The 21811-nt window shown below is 39.9% G+C and overlaps 1 protein-coding gene across 3 annotated transcripts in view; it reads left to right on the plus strand.

Annotated features, from left to right (window-relative positions):
- Nucleotides 1-21811, plus strand: part of LOC147028714 (ephrin type-A receptor 7-like) — a 468482-nt gene that overhangs the window by 422897 nt on the left and 23774 nt on the right. For all 3 annotated transcript variants that reach the window (XM_085879384.1, XM_085879380.1, XM_085879381.1), the window contains 2 exons: nucleotides 4033-4226; nucleotides 5310-5465. In XM_085879384.1, coding sequence (XP_085735510.1) covers nucleotides 4033-4226; nucleotides 5310-5465 — 350 coding nt within the window. The remainder of the gene's footprint in view (nucleotides 1-4032; nucleotides 4227-5309; nucleotides 5466-21811) is intronic.

Below are 21811 nucleotides of genomic sequence, written 5' to 3' on the forward strand. Positions count from 1 at the left end.
CATTTCATTGAGTCGCAAAACATATATTAAGACATTTAAAGTGCGTGTTGAAGTACCTTGGTGTAAAACCAGAAATGGCAGCAATTTCAGATGCCATTTTGGATTTCTGAAAGAGCTTAAGCAGTTTTATTCGTTTTTGTGTGTTTCAAAATCTTCCGATATGTATTGTATTGAGTTCCTTATACTTCAAAACATATGTGTAGACATTTAAAATGTGTTATAGGTAAACCTACTTGCAAAGTTATGAGAAAAACAGGAAATGGCGGCCATTTTGGACGCCATTTTGGATTGCGGAAAACGCTCAAGGAGGATTCATGAGGACTTTTAGTATGTTATTTCACACACATTCCTGGACCTTTCCTGAAAAAATCAGCTTGTTACCAAAAATGTCCAGGTTAAACCCTAATGCTCTTGGACTAAGATAAATAAGAAAGCATTAGGAGCTTTTGATGATAAAATATATATTTTAGAGAATGGAATCAAGAGTATCCCTTATGGTTATAAGTATAAGTGTTTCGGGGCATCTTTTTACTGATTTATAAATGATAGAACCAAGCAATAACCAAACCAAAGAGTGGAGATGTAATCAGCCTTGGTATTTAAATGGGAAACATAACGAATGTGAGAAATATCAAATGTCTTATTGAAGAAATAACCAGGGAAAAAGTAAATAAAACAAATAAGTGGATGGGGATAACTTTAATCACAAATAAGTTGGAGGATGTCAAGAAAAAAATTAATATCCTTGAATGGACTGAAAACTTTGATGGTTATCAATTGAACAATGGAAAAACAATTTACGACAATCTCAAAATGGTATGTGGATCAGGACGTGGTCAAACAAGAACATTAAGAGAAGTTTATCATTTTATTTCTGCTCAACGAAGACATATAAACCAAGAACTAAGTTCTAAAATAATATTTGTGAATATACTCGATGGTGATGAATGTAATCAGAAAATTAATTTATTACCTCGAATAGAACATGAACAAATATTCATTGGATCACTCTTTGAGTGGAATGAAAATATAAAAGGAAATCATTAAGTCTCAATTTAACATGTGCTCAATGGGGTAGAGATCAGTATCCTATTTTGACCTGATGGGCCAAGAGTCAGAGGAGGCTGGGGTGGGGGGAGGTTGGGGGGGGTGGGAATCATTCTCCTATTTTGGGTTTTTTGGGTCTTGAGACAGTCTCAATTTAACATGAGCTTGTATGGGAGAGGGAGAAAATCATTCTCCTGTTTTGACCTGATGGACCTCGAGTCAGAAAGGTTTCCCTATACATTTGTATGGGAGGGGGAGGAATCAGTCTCCTGTTTTGGGTTTTTCCGGGGTTGATCCAGAGAGTTTTCCCCCTTTTCCCCATTCATTTGCATGGTTGCCTTCGAAGCCCCATTTAATATATATATATATATATATATATATATATATATATATATATATATATATATATATATATATATTTTACCCGAGTTCTCTGATCAAGCCAAACAACGTGACGTCACCATCACAATGCAGGACTTTGTCTTCAGCTCCCAGAAGAGAGCATCTCGCAGACCAAATTACAATGTTAATATCATTACAAATGTCAGATCCTGTCACAAGTGAATAAAAATGCAGCTACTGATGGGTTTTGCCCTTATTCGGGTATCTTCAGGGTAACATCGCAAGTTTCCATTCACTTGTGACTCTGAAACCTTGCGGTTATATCCCAATCATTACATGACTTCAAACTGTGAGTGGTGTGAGCACTGGAATCGTGTCCCATACCTTGCTTGCTGCACGTCCCAGGAGCAATCAGCCCTGCCTGCATTCACTTAATGGCTCCAGGTGTGGGTGGTGAAGCGAGTCATTTTATTTTACAAAAATGCATCTCCTTTGCAAACCAGAAGTTTCCAACTGTATTTGTGATGTATTTGAAGTTTAGTATCGATCAGTTCAGGAATTCTGGAAAAATATAATTGAAAAAAAAAATCATGACATCCAAGATATCCACCAAAACTTTTGAACTGTCAGCTATTTGGAGGATATGCACTGGATGTCATGATTTTCACAAAACTGAAATATTAAGTTTGTTGTTTTGGCAATCTCCAAAAGAAATTTGTTCAAATATAATGGAATAATAATACAAGGTGAATAATGGACATGCCTATCAAGGATGAGTTATAGGATGGTATGTGATGTGATAGGATGGGAAGGCCAAAGAACCACAATACCAATGATCCTGTGATGAACAGATTAAATGGAGACAAGAACAACAGCAAAAATCCTCTCGGTTGGGTTAGAATCTCCCCACACTTTAATGTCATCTGGCGTGGTGAACTCTGACAAAAGTCTGCTTTATACTCTGCCAAACAGAAATAAAGGAGTTGTTGGTAAATTTAAATACCTGAATCAGAAAATTGTAAAACATTGTTAATTATGATGACAAAGTTTGGTGGCGATGTGTGACATAGTGACAGAGGACATAAGAAGCTATAAAACAGAGACAAAAGGACAGATGTTGTTTTAGTCTTCTTCTTCTTGCATATGGTAGGTTGGCTGCCGTCTTGCTATCATTTTTTTGGGACACAACAATACTGCTGTTGCTGTGCCCCTACACTAGTACACTTGTACTTATTTTGCCAACCTCAGAAAGAAGACAGGCTGAGTCAACCCCACTTGGTGTTACTTCAGCAGCCAACAGGGCTTGAACTCAGGATCCTAAGATCCCAAGCCAGCCACCCTAACCACGAAGCCAAGACCAGGCTTCTTGTTGTTGTTGTTGTTGTTGTTGTTGTTGTTGTTGTTGTTGTTGTTGTTGTAGTAGTGGTAGTAGTCGTAGCCGTCGTAGTCGTAGTCGTGGTCGTCGTCGTCGTCGTTGTGTCATAGATTGTCATTCCAAGTCCTCCATATTGTAAGCCCTAGAGCCGAGATCTTTTCCCTTTCCCCATAGTTAAACAACAACAACAACAACAACAACAACAACAACACCATCAACGTCATCGGTTGTATATCCAGATCCTTCCATTACCCGTAGTTAAGGCGATATTCAAGATGTATACTGAACGGGCTTGTGTGGTTGGATAGATAACAACAGTCATCCTATGAATCGTTATTCTTTCTTGTTGAATTATTATGTATGTAGCATTATTATGCTTGCTTTATTCAGCGACAGACTTAGCTATGCATCAGTGTCGTTACAGGTTGTCCTGTTCTTGCTGAATAAAGCCTACATTGCATGATCTCTAACAAATCAAGCCTTTTCAATCCACCCTTCAGCTTGTCACACTATATATAATTGCGCCAGTGTTTGTATTTATAGTATGTACAGTATTCTATGTCTACTCGATAACCTTTGGCTGTACAGCTGGTTTGACATCTCCCACAATTGTAACTTTTTAAAAAATCATTCGTCCTCCATTTTGGTAAACCTAATACATCTTCGGAAATGTCAAATTCACAATTGCCATGTCCTTTCTATTTATGTTTTCTTTTCAGTGTGAAACAACCTAAGTGACAAAAGGATCATCAAATATATTGAAAGGTTGGAGCCGATAGGCATCATGGGCCTTGTGGAGGTGACAGTACCTCTAGGCCTCAGCCTTCTGCCTTAGGCTTCAGACTTCTGGTGTATTAATTATCCAAGTGATATAACCACAATGTATTATTTATGCACATAAGCAGTACGCATGTTTTTGCTTCATATTATGTTACCGGGTTATTTTTATTTCTGGGTGCGATCAAGGCAGCGGCCTGTTGTATATACTTGCACTGCCCAAAGAAGGATGTGTGTCAGAAGTACGTGTTGCACTTTTGGAACAAGATCGGCCATCGGGTGGGTTCTCTGCTAGTAATCATAATAATAACAGCAGGAAAAATACTGTTTTGAAAGGATAATAATGAAAATAATAATGATATTAATTAATGCCCCAGCAAGAATAATAGGCTTCTCGCCTACTAACTTGTAAGCCGAATTACAATTAACAACGATGTTCTAAATATACAAGTTGTATGCTACTGTAAACTTGGCTTACTCTATCTGTGCAGGTAATCAAGGCCATTGAAGAAGGGTACCGGCTTCCGGCCCCTATGGATTGCCCTGTGGCTCTGCATCAGCTCATGCTAGCTTGCTGGCAGCAAGAACGGACACTGAGGCCCAAGTTTATCCACATGGTGGCTGCACTTGACCGGCTAATCCGTACGCCTGCCTCACTATCAGTGTTGGCCAATGGGACACCACGGTGGGTCTTGCGGCCCTGACGATGAGTGATTTTCTTCAAATAATAGCAATATCAATCAAATTAACAAGTTCTAAGTAATAACTAGATGGTATTAATAGAATACTTACGCTGTGCAGTCTTGAGAAGGACTTCGTGCAAGCCAACTCTTCTGTTGTTTTTTAAAGGTTTTTTTTCTTTGATCCAATATTCTGCCAGACCAGTGACTGATGATGTTACTTTTATCAAACTATATTTCCCATGGGAAGTTGATCAATTAGTTAAAGTTTTGCATTGATTGGTTAGCGGTTTCAACAATTGCAGATTAAAAAAAATTCATACTGACCGGATTAAGCGTTGCACTTGTCAAATTATGATGTCATAATGAAGGCACCGATGACATCATCAGTAACATATCTTATTCCCCATCGGGAGTACTTGACAACGAGCCATGTTTCATTTTTTTCCATGGAACGGTTTCGGAGATATAGAGGTGCAATTTTTTTCCTGGTTTTCCAAGATGGCGCCTGTACCATGTGACCTATGATGTCATAATTTTCATTATGTGTTCCTGCAGGAGGAGGAGCACCTATGGTCAAAATGTCATGTCAATTGGAACAACAGTTATAAAAAAAATATATATTCATTACTTATCGAATCAAGCATTGCATTTGTCGAATTATGACATCATAATGAAAAAAAGCGATGATATCATCATTAACACATCTTATTCCCCATGGGGAGTACTTGACAATGAGCCATGTTTCAGTTTTTCCATGGAGTGGTTTTGGAGATATAGAGATGCAAAGTTTTTTTGTTTTTCCAAGATGGCGTCTCGAGTGCGTGACCTATGACATCAAAATTATGACTGAAAAAAATATGCAGGTGGTACACCTATTTGGAAAATTTCATGTCAATCAGACTAACGGTTGCTGAGAAAATGAATTTTTTAAATGCAGACACATACGTACGCATGCACATACGTGCGTGCATACAGCACACGGACGTGACCAATTGCTTAACCCCACTTTTCGCTTCGCGAGTGCAGGGTAATTACAACAGCAAAAACACCCTGAGCTACCAGTACCACATTCCTGTGCCTTTCAGGTCTCCGAGGCCATACCTCGATCCTGCACTCCCAGCCTTCTTGGCTTTCGGCTCAGTGGGAGACTGGCTGGAAGCCATCAAGATGGGCCGGTACACGGACAACTTCACTGCAGCTGGCTACACAAGCCTGGATGCTGTGGCACGCATGGCCCTTGAGTGAGTTTTACCAACATCATCACCACAAATTCTTAAACTCAACTGAACCCCCTGTACTGCAATAGAAAGAAAAAACATGATTCAGAGATATTTATTAGGTTGAAATTTGTATTTCCATCTTATGCAATTCGACCGTAGAGAATTATAAATACCGTAGAAAGGACAGAAAGGTCATGATACCGCAGAAAAGGCTTGTTACACTGATCTTTGAAATGGCTATAATATCTTATTCCACAAAGCTGAAGCATTGAAGGAAAAAATTCCATTAAACACAAAACAGAAAGTTATGCTCTTATCATAGTCAAGTACACACACCAGGAGATCTGTAATGTTTTGTTCTCATGAAATAATAAGCTCCGACCAAAGACGCCCACTCAGTGCAATTTAAGCGGTTCACATCCAGTGTCTAATCCTCCTTCCTTCTTTCCTTGTCTGATATGAAACGTTTCCTTATAAGTGATCGTAAAAGAGGGCAGAACATTGTGGCAAAGTATCCCTGCAGTCAGAAACGAATACATGGGGAATAATCATATGTCTCCGCTCACTCTGCGTTTCCCCATGAGCTCTGCCTTGAGTGTGTTTGTTTGCCTAGAAATTACATCTGGAGAGTGACTGGCACAGACAAAGGATACAATGCCACTAATGAAAACACTTTGGACTAAAACGCACTAGCTCTTTATTTTCCAATCAGCATGTGGTGTTCCCAGTAGGATAAAACCATTTTACAATGTCTGACATTGACACAAATAGAATAACAGCAACCAACGAATATCTCTCACTTTTTAAGAGTGATGTTATCGTTACAACAGTTTTTGTCGGCCATGAAAACTATTTGATATTTTGCAACCACACCTGTGGAGCTTTGGAAGGTTGATCAGGTTGGTGGCACACAATACTCTACTCCCTCCAAAAGGCTCTGTCATAGTCCTGTACTTGATACCATATAATACATTCGATGTGATATGTTTTAGAACTCCAAAAACTTAAGAATTTTAAAAATAAATAACATAAGTCAAGGCGATTTCAATCAGCCATTTCATTTCATATTCTCAATTCAATCTTTGTTTAATTTCATGTTTTCAGCCATTTCATTTTATATTCTCAGTTCAGGGCACAGATTCATGGTGTTGATCGAGCAATTTTGAGATGTTTAGTTAGACAGTAAACAGCGTGTCACAGAGACGAGCACAGCATAACAGATGGAAATAGCAAAATTGGGACACAGCAAATTGAGGCAGAGAAATGTGGGACACTATTATCCGCAATGTGTGGGAAGCACTGTGCTTTGACATAAAAGCAAACATCGTGCAAGATGGCCTTGGAAATGGAGGGCTCATGTGGGAATAGAGCTTTGATTGCTGCTGTGAATTGAGAAAGAGAAAAGAGAGCTTGGGAAAAGAGACATCTGCAACAAAGTGCACAGCTTAGCAATACTCGTCAACCTCGCAATTATAATAACTTGTGCTGTGCAGTTTCAAGCCATTTAAAGTTTAATTCATTCCAAGGCAGTGGGTGTGGTATATTTGGTCATTGGTGTGTGTGTGTGTGTGTGTGTGTGCGTGTGCGTGTGCATGTGTAAGAGTTCCTCCATGGTTTGCTTCACACACAAACATGCCCCACCACAATCAGGTACTTTTTAAATTAATCCTACTCTGTCATATACTGTATAATGGGGAGTGAAACGAAGATCTGAATTTGTTAAATTATCGATTTAAACTACAAGATTTAAGATGATCTCATGTGGTCCTACTTGGATGAAAGTGATAACGGTACACGGTGGGAGTCTTGACTTTATAACTACTAGCTTCAGCAACTTTCAACACAGGAAAGTTTCCTGATGGGAGTGGATAAAAAGAGACTAAAAAATTTGAAATCTCGTGTTTAAATCAAATTAATTAATGCAGCCTCTTCTTTTTTTGCTGATCTAACCGACAGGATAGAGGTGCATTGACCAACAAATTGGTCTCTGGTTATTGACACTGAACATAGGATAATGTTGGAAAATATGGGCAGGGTTTAAAAATGTGTTTACTCACCACTCATTTTGCACACAAGAGCCCTTGTCTCATGCTCAGAAGAGTCCTGGTGCTCAGAAGTTCTTTGATCATGGAACACTAAATCCAAATTGCCCCAGCCGAGCTGTTGTGGAGAAATGCTACTGGAAATAGTGATTTGGGACATTTTCTTTTGAGACAATTAGATGTTGCGGTCGATACACTTTTCTCTTGAGGATTATTGAGATGAGACGTGTTTTGTCCCACCCGTAATTGGTGCTCGGTTTGTTCGTCAGACTTTCTTCGGTTTCTCTTGATTCATAAGTTGACTCCTTTATGGATTTCTCAAAATAACCATGTTTCCCGTTCTTGATAATTTACAAATTAGTGAGCATCAGAGTTGTCACCGCTTCTGTCTGTAAATTTGCAGCTTCGACAATGTTAACAATTGATGGATGTCCTCAATCTCAAACAAGGGATCATGTCCTTTTCAATGGGTATCTCCCTTGCCTTTCCTTCTGTCTGGCAATCTTCTCATTTTTTTTTACCGGCGACATGCTGCAGGTTTGCAAGAGCTCCGCATGGTTGGTGTTGTTGTGGTTCTTGTTGGGGGTCGATTTTTGAAATATGCACCCATTGGTCAGCCAGATTCCAGACCCCACCCACATTTTTCGATTGACTCCACCCACCATGTCGCCCAAAGGAAATAATATGGCTGCCATCTTGGTTTTCGGGTGGGCCAAAGATGTCACGCCTGTCGACCTCTACTGATTATACAGTACACTGCCCGGACTTGTTGCGTCTGATTTCCATGCAATGCGGTCCACATGCGTCTTCTGTTACCTCTTCCACAACTAAGTACAATGTGCTTCACTCATGATTAAAAGTGCACTTCCACTTGGCAAAAGTCATCAGCTCAATTTACGAGTTCTTTTTGAAAGTTTTCCCCATCAACTTTTGTGTACAATTTATTTGTTCTCTGGAAAATAAATGTACAGTAAACTAAAAGTTCACCACGTCCACCCCTAATTTGCGTACACATAGAGACTGTTCAAAAATTACATAATGCTCGGGAGGGGGGGGTGGGGTGGATGGTGCATGTTCAAATGTGTATGTACAGTCGTGATAGGGTGGGGGGGGTGGGGTTGTTTCCAGTGGTGTTATGTAATGCTATTAACCAATGTCCATTTTGTTTACCTCTACAATCGAGTCACAGTTTTTGCATTCACATCATACATAATATAAACGATATAAAATAAATTGGGGAAAATTGTAGTGTATATTAATGTAATTAATTTACCATATGTCACAGGTTGTGACCACATTGTGGTCATTATTGTTCTCACTTGTCTGCCAATGGTTTCAATCATCCTCTTGGACTGGCGATCAAATTTCTCAAAGAACACTGGATGGTGTTCTTTTTCTCAAGGCAGAATTCCATGACTAATCCTTTTATAGGTGTACATTAATAACTTGTCTTTATCAGTGGAGAATCCATTGTATCACTTTTCAGACAATTCCACCATGTGCAGGATAGTTCCTCAAGCTTTATCTGGTAGATTATGACAGCATTACTCTCTGCCAATCTTGAGAAAATATGCAACTGTTAATCTTTCTAGAACATGCGTTTTCTCCCCCAATCTGACCCTCTTGAGGCAATGAGATCAAAGGCCCTCCATGACATTGGCATCTCATAACAAGAGGATGAGTCTCAGGGTCTGATTGTTTCTCAATGCAGGCATGTTGGTGGTCTTGCAGTCCTTTTCCTGCTCAATTCATGTCTGTTTCTTCTACTCTCACCTCTCTGCCCAACCTCTCTCTGTCCAGCTTGTATGCATTCTTCTAGACACACCTTATTTCCCTCCCCATGTCTAACTTTCATACTCAACTACATTCATTTATCCACATCTTTTCTTGCCTGTCAAACTGAGGCTGTCTACTTATCTTCCCTCCAGGCCTTCAAGTCAGCTACTCACTGCTACCCAAAAGCATCATGTCTTTGCTCACCCCCCCCCCCCCCGTGCTTTACTACACCCACTTAAACCCTGTACCCCGTTCCATGCAACTCCTCCCCTTGTAATGTGGTGCATCCATACATTATTCTCTTTCCTTTTTCCCTTCACCCACTTGGTGTCTCGTGAGACTTTCCCCCTTGCCATTCTGCTCTTCCATGAGCCTTGGTTGCTAGTCTGTTGAAACACATGCCTTTTTATATAGATGGCATTCCAGGAGAATGAAAACTAATAGGGTTTTTTTTTTCTCTGCCTGAAACAAAATTAACTAGAAGGGCACTTGGTAGAGCGCATACCTCCGCCATGCATTGCCTGATCCATTACAACATATTTTGGCAATACATTTGTGAAATATCATGCTTCATATCGTTTTTGGCTCCATCTCTCAATGATGAAGAATCACTTTAGAAATTAAAAAATTCTCATATCCGGATCTGCATTTGGATCTTCACCAAAGTCGAATCAATTTGTCCTTGTCACACACCCAACCTGTTCACCAAGTTTCGTCTGAATCCGTCGACAACTTTTTGAGATATCATCCTATGAATCGGTTTAACCCTGTCTCTCAATGTTGAAAAATCACTTAAAAATTGGAGTATCCGCATGTGGATCTTCACCAAAATCTAATCGGTTCATCCTTGTCATACACCCAACCTGTCCACCAAATTTCATGTGAATCCCTGCACAACATTTTGAGATATCCTGCACACAGACAGACAGACTAACAGACAAACAGGGGTGAAAACATAACCTCCTTCCACCTTCAGCGGTGGAGGTAATAAGATGAAGATGGAAAACTTATACCTTGGCACAGGCCTAGCAATAATATTGATGAAGTTTGAATGCGACATGGAAACATGAATCCGAAAAAAAGATGTGTAATTTGCCAATTTCCCGGTGTCCAGAATTCGGATGTTGATTTCTAAGAAAACTTAAAGGTTTTCGACTGAAACTGAGACTTGTACTCTACCTAGTTTGAAAAGCTTAATGATGCAAAGGAGACTTTGGCTTTGTTGAAGAGCTAAATAAACAACAATATCTTGTGGAATTGTATAATCCTATCAGGAGGAGATTTCAGAAAAGGAAAATTTATTCCAAAGTCGTTGATAAAATTAAGACAAGCAACCTGGTTGAACTAAACATGATAAAGAAATTATAAGTTTTGTAATCCTTTACGGTAATCGATTTTAGAAACCTGACATGTGTGAGATTTTAGATTTTAGATCCTGACATTTATTATTATGGTTCCCAAAGGGAGGCATTAAGTGTTTAGTCTTGGTGTCTCTGGTGCTCCACTTTTTGAAGAATAATTTTCCATTATTTATTTTTTAATTACCTAATTGTTTAATTTTTAGATTTTCAATTTTTTCCCCACAATTTTCACTCCCCCCCCCCCACTCCCAATTCTCAATTATTTACTTTTTAAATTTTTCAAATATTTAATTTCTTGATTTTTCAATTTTTTTTCTTTTTTTCAATTTTCAAAAAAAATTTAAAGTATTTAATTTTCTTTTTTTTTGTCAATTTAAATATTTTCCATTTGCATGTTTTTTCCCCATTATTTAATATATAATTAGTATGGTTACTGGAGGGAGGCATTAAAGTGTTTTTAGTCTTGCTGTCCACCTTTTGGAAACAAAAAAATACATTTGTTTTCATTATGAGATAGAATTTCAAGTGCTACCTATTGGCAATTACGAGTTGACTATACCAGGAACCATCAAGCGATCTCCGATCGCATCCCTCTAGTTTGATAAAGTAGATGGGTATTATCCTTTTGGACTCGTTTAATCACTTTAAACAAGAGTAAAAGATATACTGTACTTTGAAATTGTGGACTGCAGATGAAGATAAAGTTATTCCATGATAGTTATTTTAAAGTGATAAAATTATTCCATGAGAGATATTTTAAAGTGAAAGCTGCAACTCAGCATTTGAGCACCACTTTGAAGTCATATTAGTCCCAAGCAGCCTTACGACCCTTCTCAGCTCCTGGAGGACACAAGTGTCTTTCAGTAACCCCTTCCTAGTTAAATTTGCAAACTCCAGGCCCTCTGCTCAACTCCATTCTTTTGTTTGTCTTTTCTCCCGTTTGTTGAACTGCCTTCTTGTAATGATTCAAATGCACTCTTCCCTTCAACGTTTCAGGAAAACTGTGGACCACCATCATATGTCATCCCCGGCCATCACTACGCAAAATGTTTTCTACCCACATTAACCCTACTGAACCCAACCCTCTTACTTATGAGTTTCCACCCCTCCCTTCTGCTCTATTTTCCTGTTCATTCATTCCCTTTCTTGTTGTGATCCACTGTGGCCCCACTGCACCAGTGTCAGTACATTGTGTTTTTACCCTTTGTCATTTAATCCTTCAACCAACCTCAATCTTGAAATAAAAAAAAAATTATGGAGTTCAATAAAACAGGGTCAATAAGAAATGTACTGAATTGGAAAATGATAAATGGGTTTCCATTGAACATTATCTTGAACAACACAATTAATTCCTCAACAAAATAAAAACCTTCAGTGGAAAGATCTACATAATTAATATGTGAAAAGTAAATTAATTAAAAGAAAAATTTATATAATTACAGTGGCCTACAAAAGTATTAACCTCCTCCACCCCCCCCCCTCCCCACTCCAAAGTTTTCACATTTTGATGCCACATGAGCTTATTTAATGATGCTTTCAAATCAAACCTTACATATATAAATTGACTAAACCTCCGAATTGAACATTAGCCATGATTCAACATTCCATATCATTCACAATGTGCTGGGGTTCCGCAAAGTGTGTGCAAGGTAGGTGCCAAGACAGCTTGCACCAGAACTGAAAGAACTCCACTTTTAAACTTCCTGTCCCAGTCGTACACCTGCTGCAGCGATAAACATGCGTCACCATATTGCCTTTTCATTCAGCGATAGATTTCATTGGGATTCACACCCTCACTTCTCAAGAAACGGATGATAGAACGTTTCTCCTCCCTGGTGCATGCTTCTCAGGGAGACGCCATCTTGGAACTGCTCTACTGACGTCATGCACTCAATGTTGCCAGATCTCGAACAGGCAAAACATGACTCTTACCCATAGATATAAGATATGTCGTCTCCAACTGCACACATTACATTCTCAAATTTATATCGCCATTTTAAGGTTACTTATTCACTGCCCCATATATACATATATATATATATATATATATATATATATATATATATATATATATATATATATATATATATCATTCTTCATGCCCAAAATGAAAAGTGTGCTTAAGCAATTGGTTCTTGTCAGTCTGTCTGTCTGGAAACATCAGTTTATGATCGAGGAACAACATATTTAAATTGAATGTTCTATTTGTCTACAGTACTTTGTCTCTGAATTTTGCCTGATCACACATGCACAGAGAGGAGTGGGATAATTTTTTTACCCTGTCTGCCCACTTGGCAGTCAAATAAAATTGAAAATCATCCAAACGGGAAAGTTATTGTTTTTAAGGACATCATGAAGGACACAAACAACAGACATGAAGAACTAATGTAACATATTATATAAAGTGGTGTAATAGATATTGTGGAATTGGCGGTAAATTCCGGAACTTATTTATACAACTTTTGCAATCTTCGTCTCTATTATAATACCAAGCTTGCACACTAAAAACTTGGCTCGCCATCACACGACCCCTATGAAATTGCTGTGGTACTTAGCGGACATGCCGACAATGTTTGGGAAGTCTTGGCGTTCCATAGTACCACTTGCATTTTGCACAATGCGTATTTTTTCATTCCCCATGTTCGGTCTGTCGTCTGCCACCAACTATGTTGTACTGCTATCCCATGCATGTGCACGGGTATCGCTCGTTTTATTTACTTTGAATTATATCCTTGACCACTGTAGAACACAAATTGCCTTCTTGTCATTTCCAAGAACCTCCAGTTCAGCAGTGCTTGGATATGTTAAGTCGGGTGTGATGTATAATACTGCTTCAATGGCGCTATATTTATGGAATTTTTTGAACGATCTTTAAAATTGTCATTTTATTGAAATTGAAGTATACAGTATACTTAAACTTGAAGTGTGGGGTATCGTGTTCTATGAACTCAAGTTACCCCCACCACTGATGGTGAAGGAGGTTATGTTTTCACCCTTTTCTGTCAGTTTGTTTGTGTGCAAGATATCTGAAAAAGTTGCAGATGGATTCGGATGAAATTTTGTGGGCAGGTTTGGGTGTGTGACAAGGACGAACTGATTAGATTATGGTGAAGATCCGAATCCGGATCCAACTACTAGAATTTTGTAAGTGATTTTTCACCATTGAGAGATAGGGCCAAAAACTATATAGCACGATATCCCAAAAACGTTGTAGACGGATTTGGACGAAACTTGGTAGACAGGTTGGTAGTGTGACAAGGACAAATTGATTTGACTTTGCTGAAGATCCAAATCTAGATCCGGATATGAGAGTTTTTTAATTTTTAAAGTTATTCTTCATCGTTGAGAGAAAGGTCTAAATATAGCACGATATCTCAAAAAGTTGTGGACTGATTCTGATGAAACTTGGCACACACATTGGGTGTGCGGCAAGAACGAATAGATTCGATTTTGGTGAAGATCCGAATCCGGATCTGGATATGAGAATTTAATTGTAAGTAATTCTTCACCATTGAGAGATAGGGACAAAAAACATATTTAGCATAAAAACATATTTCAAAAATGTATTGGGCCCGATATGTTCTCGTGGATCGGGCATTGCGTGACGGAGGTATGCGCTTTACCACGTGCCCTTCGAGTTGTGTATATGCATATGTGAGTGTTAATGAGGATGTAAAATGAAGTAATCACATGGGAATGGATATTTCATGTCGTATTTGTGGTTGTAATGGCTGTGATTGGTGATTGTGTGCTGTTTCCATGTACTTTTATGAATCCTTCTTTTGCTTTGAGAAGTATAACTATATTTCCTTTTGTGTGCTCCTCCCATGTCTTTGGAAAGGGTTCCTGTTGTCGTAGAATAATAAATGTTACTGTTGGAATTGCTAGATTGAAGATCAATGTCCCGCTTCTTCTTCCTCAATAAAGAAAACTTCCGGTTCCGGTTTTGACTTCCGGTTCCGGTTTTGAGCAGCGAGAGGTCTCCTTTGGGGCTCCCTGCTGACGTTCTCAAAGCTAAGTTTCCGGCTGTTATTTGTTCCGTTTTAACTGTTTAATTTTCTCACCTACATGTTACTGTGTGTTGCTAGTTCGGTTTTGTTTCAAAAATCGTGCTATTTTGTGAGTATTTTTGTCGACGTTCTTACCTGTGCTTGAGGCCTACCGGTTCCACTCGGTGTTCAATCGTTTTTTTTTTTTGTTGTTGTTTGTTTTTTCTCCCCATTACCTTCATTTTCTATCCTCCTCATTACCTTCAATTTTGATCCTTCCCACTTTCCAAACATCCCCCATTCTCCCAACTAATCTCTTTCTTATCTCAAAAAAAAAAAAAAAAAAAAAACAACCTACAACAACAACACGCTCACCTTCTCCCGATTCTGCTTCTTCTTCTTCCTCTTAACTTCCTCCTCGTCTTCCTCGATTTTTTTATTTTTTTTTTTTACACTTCCATGACCTAATCTGTTGAACTCTCTCATATATTAATATTAATAACAAAAAAATATATATATATATATATATATATATATATATATATATATATATATATATATATATATATATATATATATATCCACCCAACAACAACAACACGCTCACCTTCTCCCCTTCTCCCGATTCTGCTTCTTCTTCTTCCTCTTAACTTCCTCCTCGTCTTCTTCCTCGATTTTTTTTTTTTTTTTAATACACTTCCATGTCCTAATCTGTTGAACTCTCTCATACATTATTTTTAACAACAAAAACGATCTTATAATGCTTCATCTTCCTCTCTCACACATGTGGTACTCTTTACTGTTTCACAATGCACTACTCTTCTGCTATTTTAACAGACTGCTCTTATTTCGAGCTCTCCTTCATTCCTTGCCTAAAAAATCCAACTATTACAGCGCTTCTTCTCTCCATGCTCTGAATTCGCCTTCATTGCACCCATCAAGAATTGTGTTAAATCGCATCTCTGACCTAAAACTTTTAAAAACCACAGTTTGCCATGGATGCTCGCTTTCCATCAACCATTCTTTTTTTCCAAATTCAGTGCCAACTCACCCCCCTCACCCCTCACTCTCACTCTCAAAGCAACCATCCCACTCTTCTCCCTCCAAGCCTCCCTCTCACCTCTCTCAAAAATCCCCCCTCACCTTTCTCCCACCTTTCATCCCCCTCACTCTTCCTTCTCAAAGTTGCCCCCCTCTCATCCACCAACCTGCCTCCCTCCACTGCCCTCTCACCTCCATCTCTTCACTCCACCTCCTCAAATCCTCAACTGCCTTCTTCCTTGTCTCTTGTCCCCCCTCTCCCCCAGCACCACAGAGCCTTTTCTCCTCATTCGGCCCCCTCCCCTCGCTGTTCTGCAATACCCCACACTCCTTCAGCAACCCTCCTTACCTGCCCCTCTCGTCCCTTGTCCTACCCTCCCCTCCTCCTCCAACTCCTGCACCCAAAGCCTCCTCCCCTTCCTCTTCATTAAAAGTGTGGACCTCAAATATCCGGGGCCTTCGCTCAAACCTTTCAGATCTTTCCATACAGGTTGCCACTGACAAACCAGACATTATCTGCCTAACAGAAACTTTCCTCTCCCAAGACGTGTCTGACTCCCAAGTATCTCTCCCTGGCTACTCCCTCTTACGGTATGACAGACCTGAGCCTCGTCCTGGTGGAGGTGTTGCTCTTTTCATCAAAGACTCTATTCCTCACTCTCCATGCACTGCTCTCACTCCCCCACACCCCCAGGAATACCTCTGGCTTCGGCTTCCCCTCCACTCCCACCTCATGTTTATATGTGTACTGTACCGTCCACCGAACAGTGATGACTCCATCTACATCTCACTATCCGAAAACATGGACCATCTTCTATCTTCTCATCCAAACTCTCTCTTCCTCTTATGTGGTGACTTCAATTGTCATCACGCCAGTTGGCTAGGTGTGGGTACCTCTCTCACCTGCCATGGCACCTCAGCAAAAGCTTTCTGTGACTCATTGGGACTGACTCAATCGGTCAACTTCCCGACCCAGATCTCAACCAATGGTACTCCATCTCTTCTGGATCTGATTTTGACAAATTTCCCTGACAATATCTGCTGCTCTTCCTTCGCTCCAATTGGTTCTTCTGACCACGTCTTGTTAAAGTGGACATCTCTCTGGCTGTTATCAGAGAACCACCTCACCGCCGTCGAGTCTGGCATTTCACTCAAGCTGACTGGCAGGGTCTCCGAGCAGCCATCAAACTTACAGACTGGTCTCCTATCACTACTTTCTCAAACATCAACTCATCCTGGGAATTCTTTCAAAGAAACTTGCTCTCCCTCATGCACAGATTTATCCCCTCTCGTGTTCAGTTGTCTTACCCTTCCTCCCGCCCTTGGTTTACTGAAGCTTGTGGCGAGGCAGTTGTCCTGAAACAACTTGCCTTTGCCTCATGGAAAGCAAACCCAACTGAGGGCAATCTCAGTTCTTTCCACAAAGCTCGGAACAAGTGTGTATCTACCCTCAGGAGAGCCAGAAAACAACATCTTTCTCATCTCAAGTCTGAACTCTCAAACCTCTCTCCCTCCTCAAAATCCTGGTGGCGTTTAATCAAATCTGTTTCTGGTGTATGTTCCCCCTCCATCCCCTCCCTTACCTCAAATGGCCGCACTGCTGATTCCACACGTGATAAAGCTGAATGTCTAAATTCTGTGTTTGCAGCTAAATCTTGTGTCCTAAACCCATCACTATCTCTACCCACTTTACCCAGTCGCACCCAACTGTCCCTGGACTCTGTATCCTTTTCGCCTGACAAGGTGGAGAGCTTGCTTTCAAACCTCGAGTCAGATTCTGCAACCGGTCCAGACGGCATCAGCCCACGTGTCCTCAAAGCCTGCTCTTCTGCTCTTGCTCACCCTCTCTCTGTTCTATTCACCCTCTCATTTGCCCAAGGTCATCTGCCATCTGCTTGGAAATCTGCTAACATCACTGCCCTGCATAAAAAAGGTGCAAAAACAGATCCCTATAACTACAGACCAATCAGCCTTCTCCCAATCATCAGCAAGGTGATGGAATCCATCATCGCCTCAGATATGAAATCCTTCCTCTTCTCCAATGGCTTGATTTCCAATCATCAATTTGGTTTCAGACCAGGTCACTCTATCCTGGATATGCTGCTTCTGCTCTCCCATCAATGGATGGAGGTCCTCAATGCCAGACAGGAAATCCGAGCCGTATCCCTGGACATATCACGTGCTTTTGACACAGTCTGGCACCCTGCCCTACTCACCAAACTCTCTTCCCATGGTATTCAAGGCCATCTCCACTCATGGCTCGCAGACTTCCTCTCCTGTCGCAGTCAACGTGTGGCCCTAAATGGAGTTCTTTCATCCCCTCTTCCTGTGCAGGCTGGAGTTCCTCAAGGTAGCGTTCTGGGCCCTGTTCTTTTTCTGGTTTTCATCAATGATCTCTCGGACTCTCTGGAAAATCCTCTATTTCTCTTTGCCGACAACTCCACCCTCTGCCGTACCATCTGTCATCCCTCAGACCGGCAAGCAGCAGCTTCTTCACTCACTGCAGATCTGGATAAAATCACAAACTGGTCCAACACGTGGAACATGTCTTTCAATCCAGACAAATCTCACACTCTCACTATGTCTCTTCGAAAGGACCGTTTACAACCCCCCCATCCACTTTCTCAACAATCCTCTGGAAGAAGTCTTTTCTTTCAAGCTTCTCGGTCTCACTATCTGCCATGACCTTTCCTGGGAAAGTCACATTTCCAACCTCGCCTCAAAAGCCAGTCGCCGACTGGGAATCCTCCGTCGTGCTAAGTCCTTCCTCGGCCCTCTTGAGCTCCTGACCACTTACAAAGCTTTTGTCCGTAGCCTGATGGAGTACTGCTCTCCCCTCTGGGCTGGTGCTCCTGCCTCCCACCTTCCTCGGCTTCACGCTGTCGAAACCAGGGCATTTAAGATCATCGGCATCTCCCGCAATGAAGCTGAGTCTTTGGGCCTCTCACTCAATCACCGCAGGTTGGTCGGTGGTCTTTCTGTCTTCTACCGACTCCTCTCCAGCCTTGCCCCCCCCTGCTCTCTCTGCGATTTGTCCCCACCACATTTCCACAGGGCGCTCAAGGTCCGCCAACAACCCCCTTCTGGTAAAACTACCAAAATCACGAATCACTGCTCATCTTCACTCTTTCATTCCTCTTTTTTCCCGCCTTTGGAATAAACTTCCTCACTCTATTCTTTCCCATTCTTCCCTCCAGGCTTTCAAAACAGCTGTTCACCACCACCTCTTATATTCCCCCATCCAAATCCTCGATCTTTTCTACCCCCGATAATCCACCCAAGCCCACTTCCTTCATTTCTCCTACTTTCCTTCCTGAAAGTCCCTGAAATGTCCATCTTCTCTTCGCCATGTTCCCCATCCCATCCCCATCCCTCTCCCTTCCACAGTTCACCTAATGTGTCTGTTCCCCACTGTTTTGTCCCTTCCACTCCTGCCCCTCTTGTCTCATGCCTCCTTGCTGTGAGTTGTGTGTTAGCTCTCATACGAGCCTCGACCAAGGTATACAAAAAAAAAAAAAAAACACAGGCTTTTAAAACAGGCAAGTAAATGTAATTAAAGGAAGTCATATTTGTTCTAAGTAAATCGATTATTAGCTTTGTAACCATGTAAATCGATTATCTATCTATACTATGAAGGAGCTGTGCATGTGTGCAGGTTACACACATTCGTTGGACAGTTCACCTGACTTCACCCACAATTTCTGCACTACGGCCGCCAATTTAGGAACTCTATAGAATTACGCTTTTGGACTCTGAATAATTACCTTTATAACCCTCCGAATTTACCCTTTTAAACTCTCTAGAATTTACCCTTTGGAACCCTGTAGAACCATTTAGAATTACACCTTACAATTACCATTTAGAATTACCCTTCATAACCCTCCAAATTTACCATTTTGAACCTTTTAGAATTTACCCTTTAGAACCATATAGAATTTCCCTTTGGAATTACCCTTTGGAAGCATTTAAAGTTATCCTTTAGAACTCTTTATAATTATCCTTTCGAACCGTTTAGAACCATTTAGAATTACACTTTTGAACCTGTTAAAATTTACCCTTTAAAACAATTTATAATTGCCCTTTTGAACCCATCATAACCATTTAGAATTACTCTTTCGAACCCCTAGAATCATTTAGAATTAAGCCAACACTAGGCATATTTGGAATTGTCTTTTAGAATTACCCTTTAAACCCCATTTGAATTATCCTTTAGAACCATTTATAATTACCCTTTAGAAATACAATTGCAAACCCTTTGGAAACGTTTATAATTACCCTTTAGAACTTTATATAATTACCCATTAGAACTCTTTATGATTACCCTTTTGAACCGTTTAGAACCATTTATAATTGCCTTTAAGAGCCTGTTAGAATTATTCTTTTGAATCATTCGGAATTACCCTTTAGAACTATTTTAAATTGCCGTTTAGAACCATTTATAATTAACCTTTTGATTTCTCTAGAATTTACCCTTTAGAACCCTTTAGAACCATTTAGAATTACACTTTGCAATTACCATTTAGAATTACCCTTTACAGTTACCCTTTAGAATTACCCTTCATAACCCTCCAAATGTACCATTTTGAACCTTTTTGAATTTACCCATTAGAACCATATAGAATTACCCTTTGGAACCCTTTGGAAGCATTTAGAGTTACCCTTTAGAACTCTTTATAATTATCCTTTCGAACCGTTTAGAACCATTTGGAATTACACTTTTGAACCCATTAAAATTTACCCTTTAGAACAATTTATAATTACCCTTTTGAACCCATCATAACCATTTAGAATTACCCTTTAAAATCCTTTTGAATTATCCTTTAGAACCATTTATAATTACCCTTTCAAAATACAATTGAGAACCCTTTGGAAACATTTGTAATTACCCTTTAGAACTCTTTATGATTACCCTTTTTGAACCATTTAGAACCATTTATAATTGCCCTTTAGAGCCCTTTAGAATTACTCTTTTGAATCATTCGGAATTACCCTTTTGAACTATTTTAAATTGCCGTTTAGAACCATTTATAATTTCCTCTTTTGATCTCTCCAGAATTACCCTTTAGAACCCTTTAGAACCATTTAGATTATCCTTTAGAACTCCATAGAATTACCCTTTTGAACCCTTTAGAACCATTTAGAATTACCCTTTACAACCTTTTAGAATTATCCTTTAGAACCATTTAGAATTACCCTTTAGAACTCTGTTAAATTCTATAGATACAAGATGGCCAACTGGTGGCCATTTTAGTTGTTAAAAAACCTGGTGTCGAACACGCCCTCAGCCATTTCTCGGACATGCATTTACCGATCTTGTTCAAACTTAGCACAAGCACAGTACATGATGACATACACGTGCCCCTCACTTTATTTTGCAATCTGATCAAAGATGGCTGACTGGTCGACTGACAGCCATTTTTGTTGTACATAAATATGGACTTGCCCTTTAACTCCATACCACAAAATTACTAAAACAACGGGAGCTATGGCATTTTATGTCTTTTTTTACTTGTTAAACAAGCAATTGCGGCAGTTGTACAATTATATATTTTTGTTATAACCAGACATTATATACCATTTGGCTTCCTTTCTTCTCTTATTTATACCTTTTGAATTAAAATACCCCCACACTTCCCACCACTCACCCCTACCTTACACCTTACACCCCACATCCTTATGTACAACAAAACTCCAACCTCCCACCCCACACCGCCAACTTACCCCTCCCTACCCTCAGCCAATACTCCACACTTCCACAAACTACCATACAACCCTATCTCCCACCCACACCACACACTCCACACCCTCCTCCCCAAACCACAGCAGTATTTTCTTGACTTTTGATTATTGTTACTTATCTTCTTTTCTCCTTCCTTTATATGCTAGCACCAATGAATTATTCGACCCTCAAGGTGTACATCTTTGAAACTAAAGCGTGGGATCCAATAATTGCATTTCCATTAAACTCATCTTCAAATGTTCCCATTACTTTATAATTCATATTTGATATGTAGGACGGTGTTCTCCAGAGATATCTTAAGGATCATGCGTGTCTTTTCTTCCTCCATGTCTTTGTAAATGTGCTCAGGTGTGATGTCCATTCTCAAGCCATCTCTGTATCCGTGTTGTCCTACATTAACGTGCACACTTGATATTGT

This window comes from Eptatretus burgeri, chromosome 4 (genome assembly GCF_056783735.1).
Source record: "Eptatretus burgeri isolate ZD-2024b chromosome 4, Ebu_testis_v1, whole genome shotgun sequence".
Taxonomy (NCBI): domain Eukaryota; kingdom Metazoa; phylum Chordata; class Myxini; order Myxiniformes; family Myxinidae; genus Eptatretus; species Eptatretus burgeri.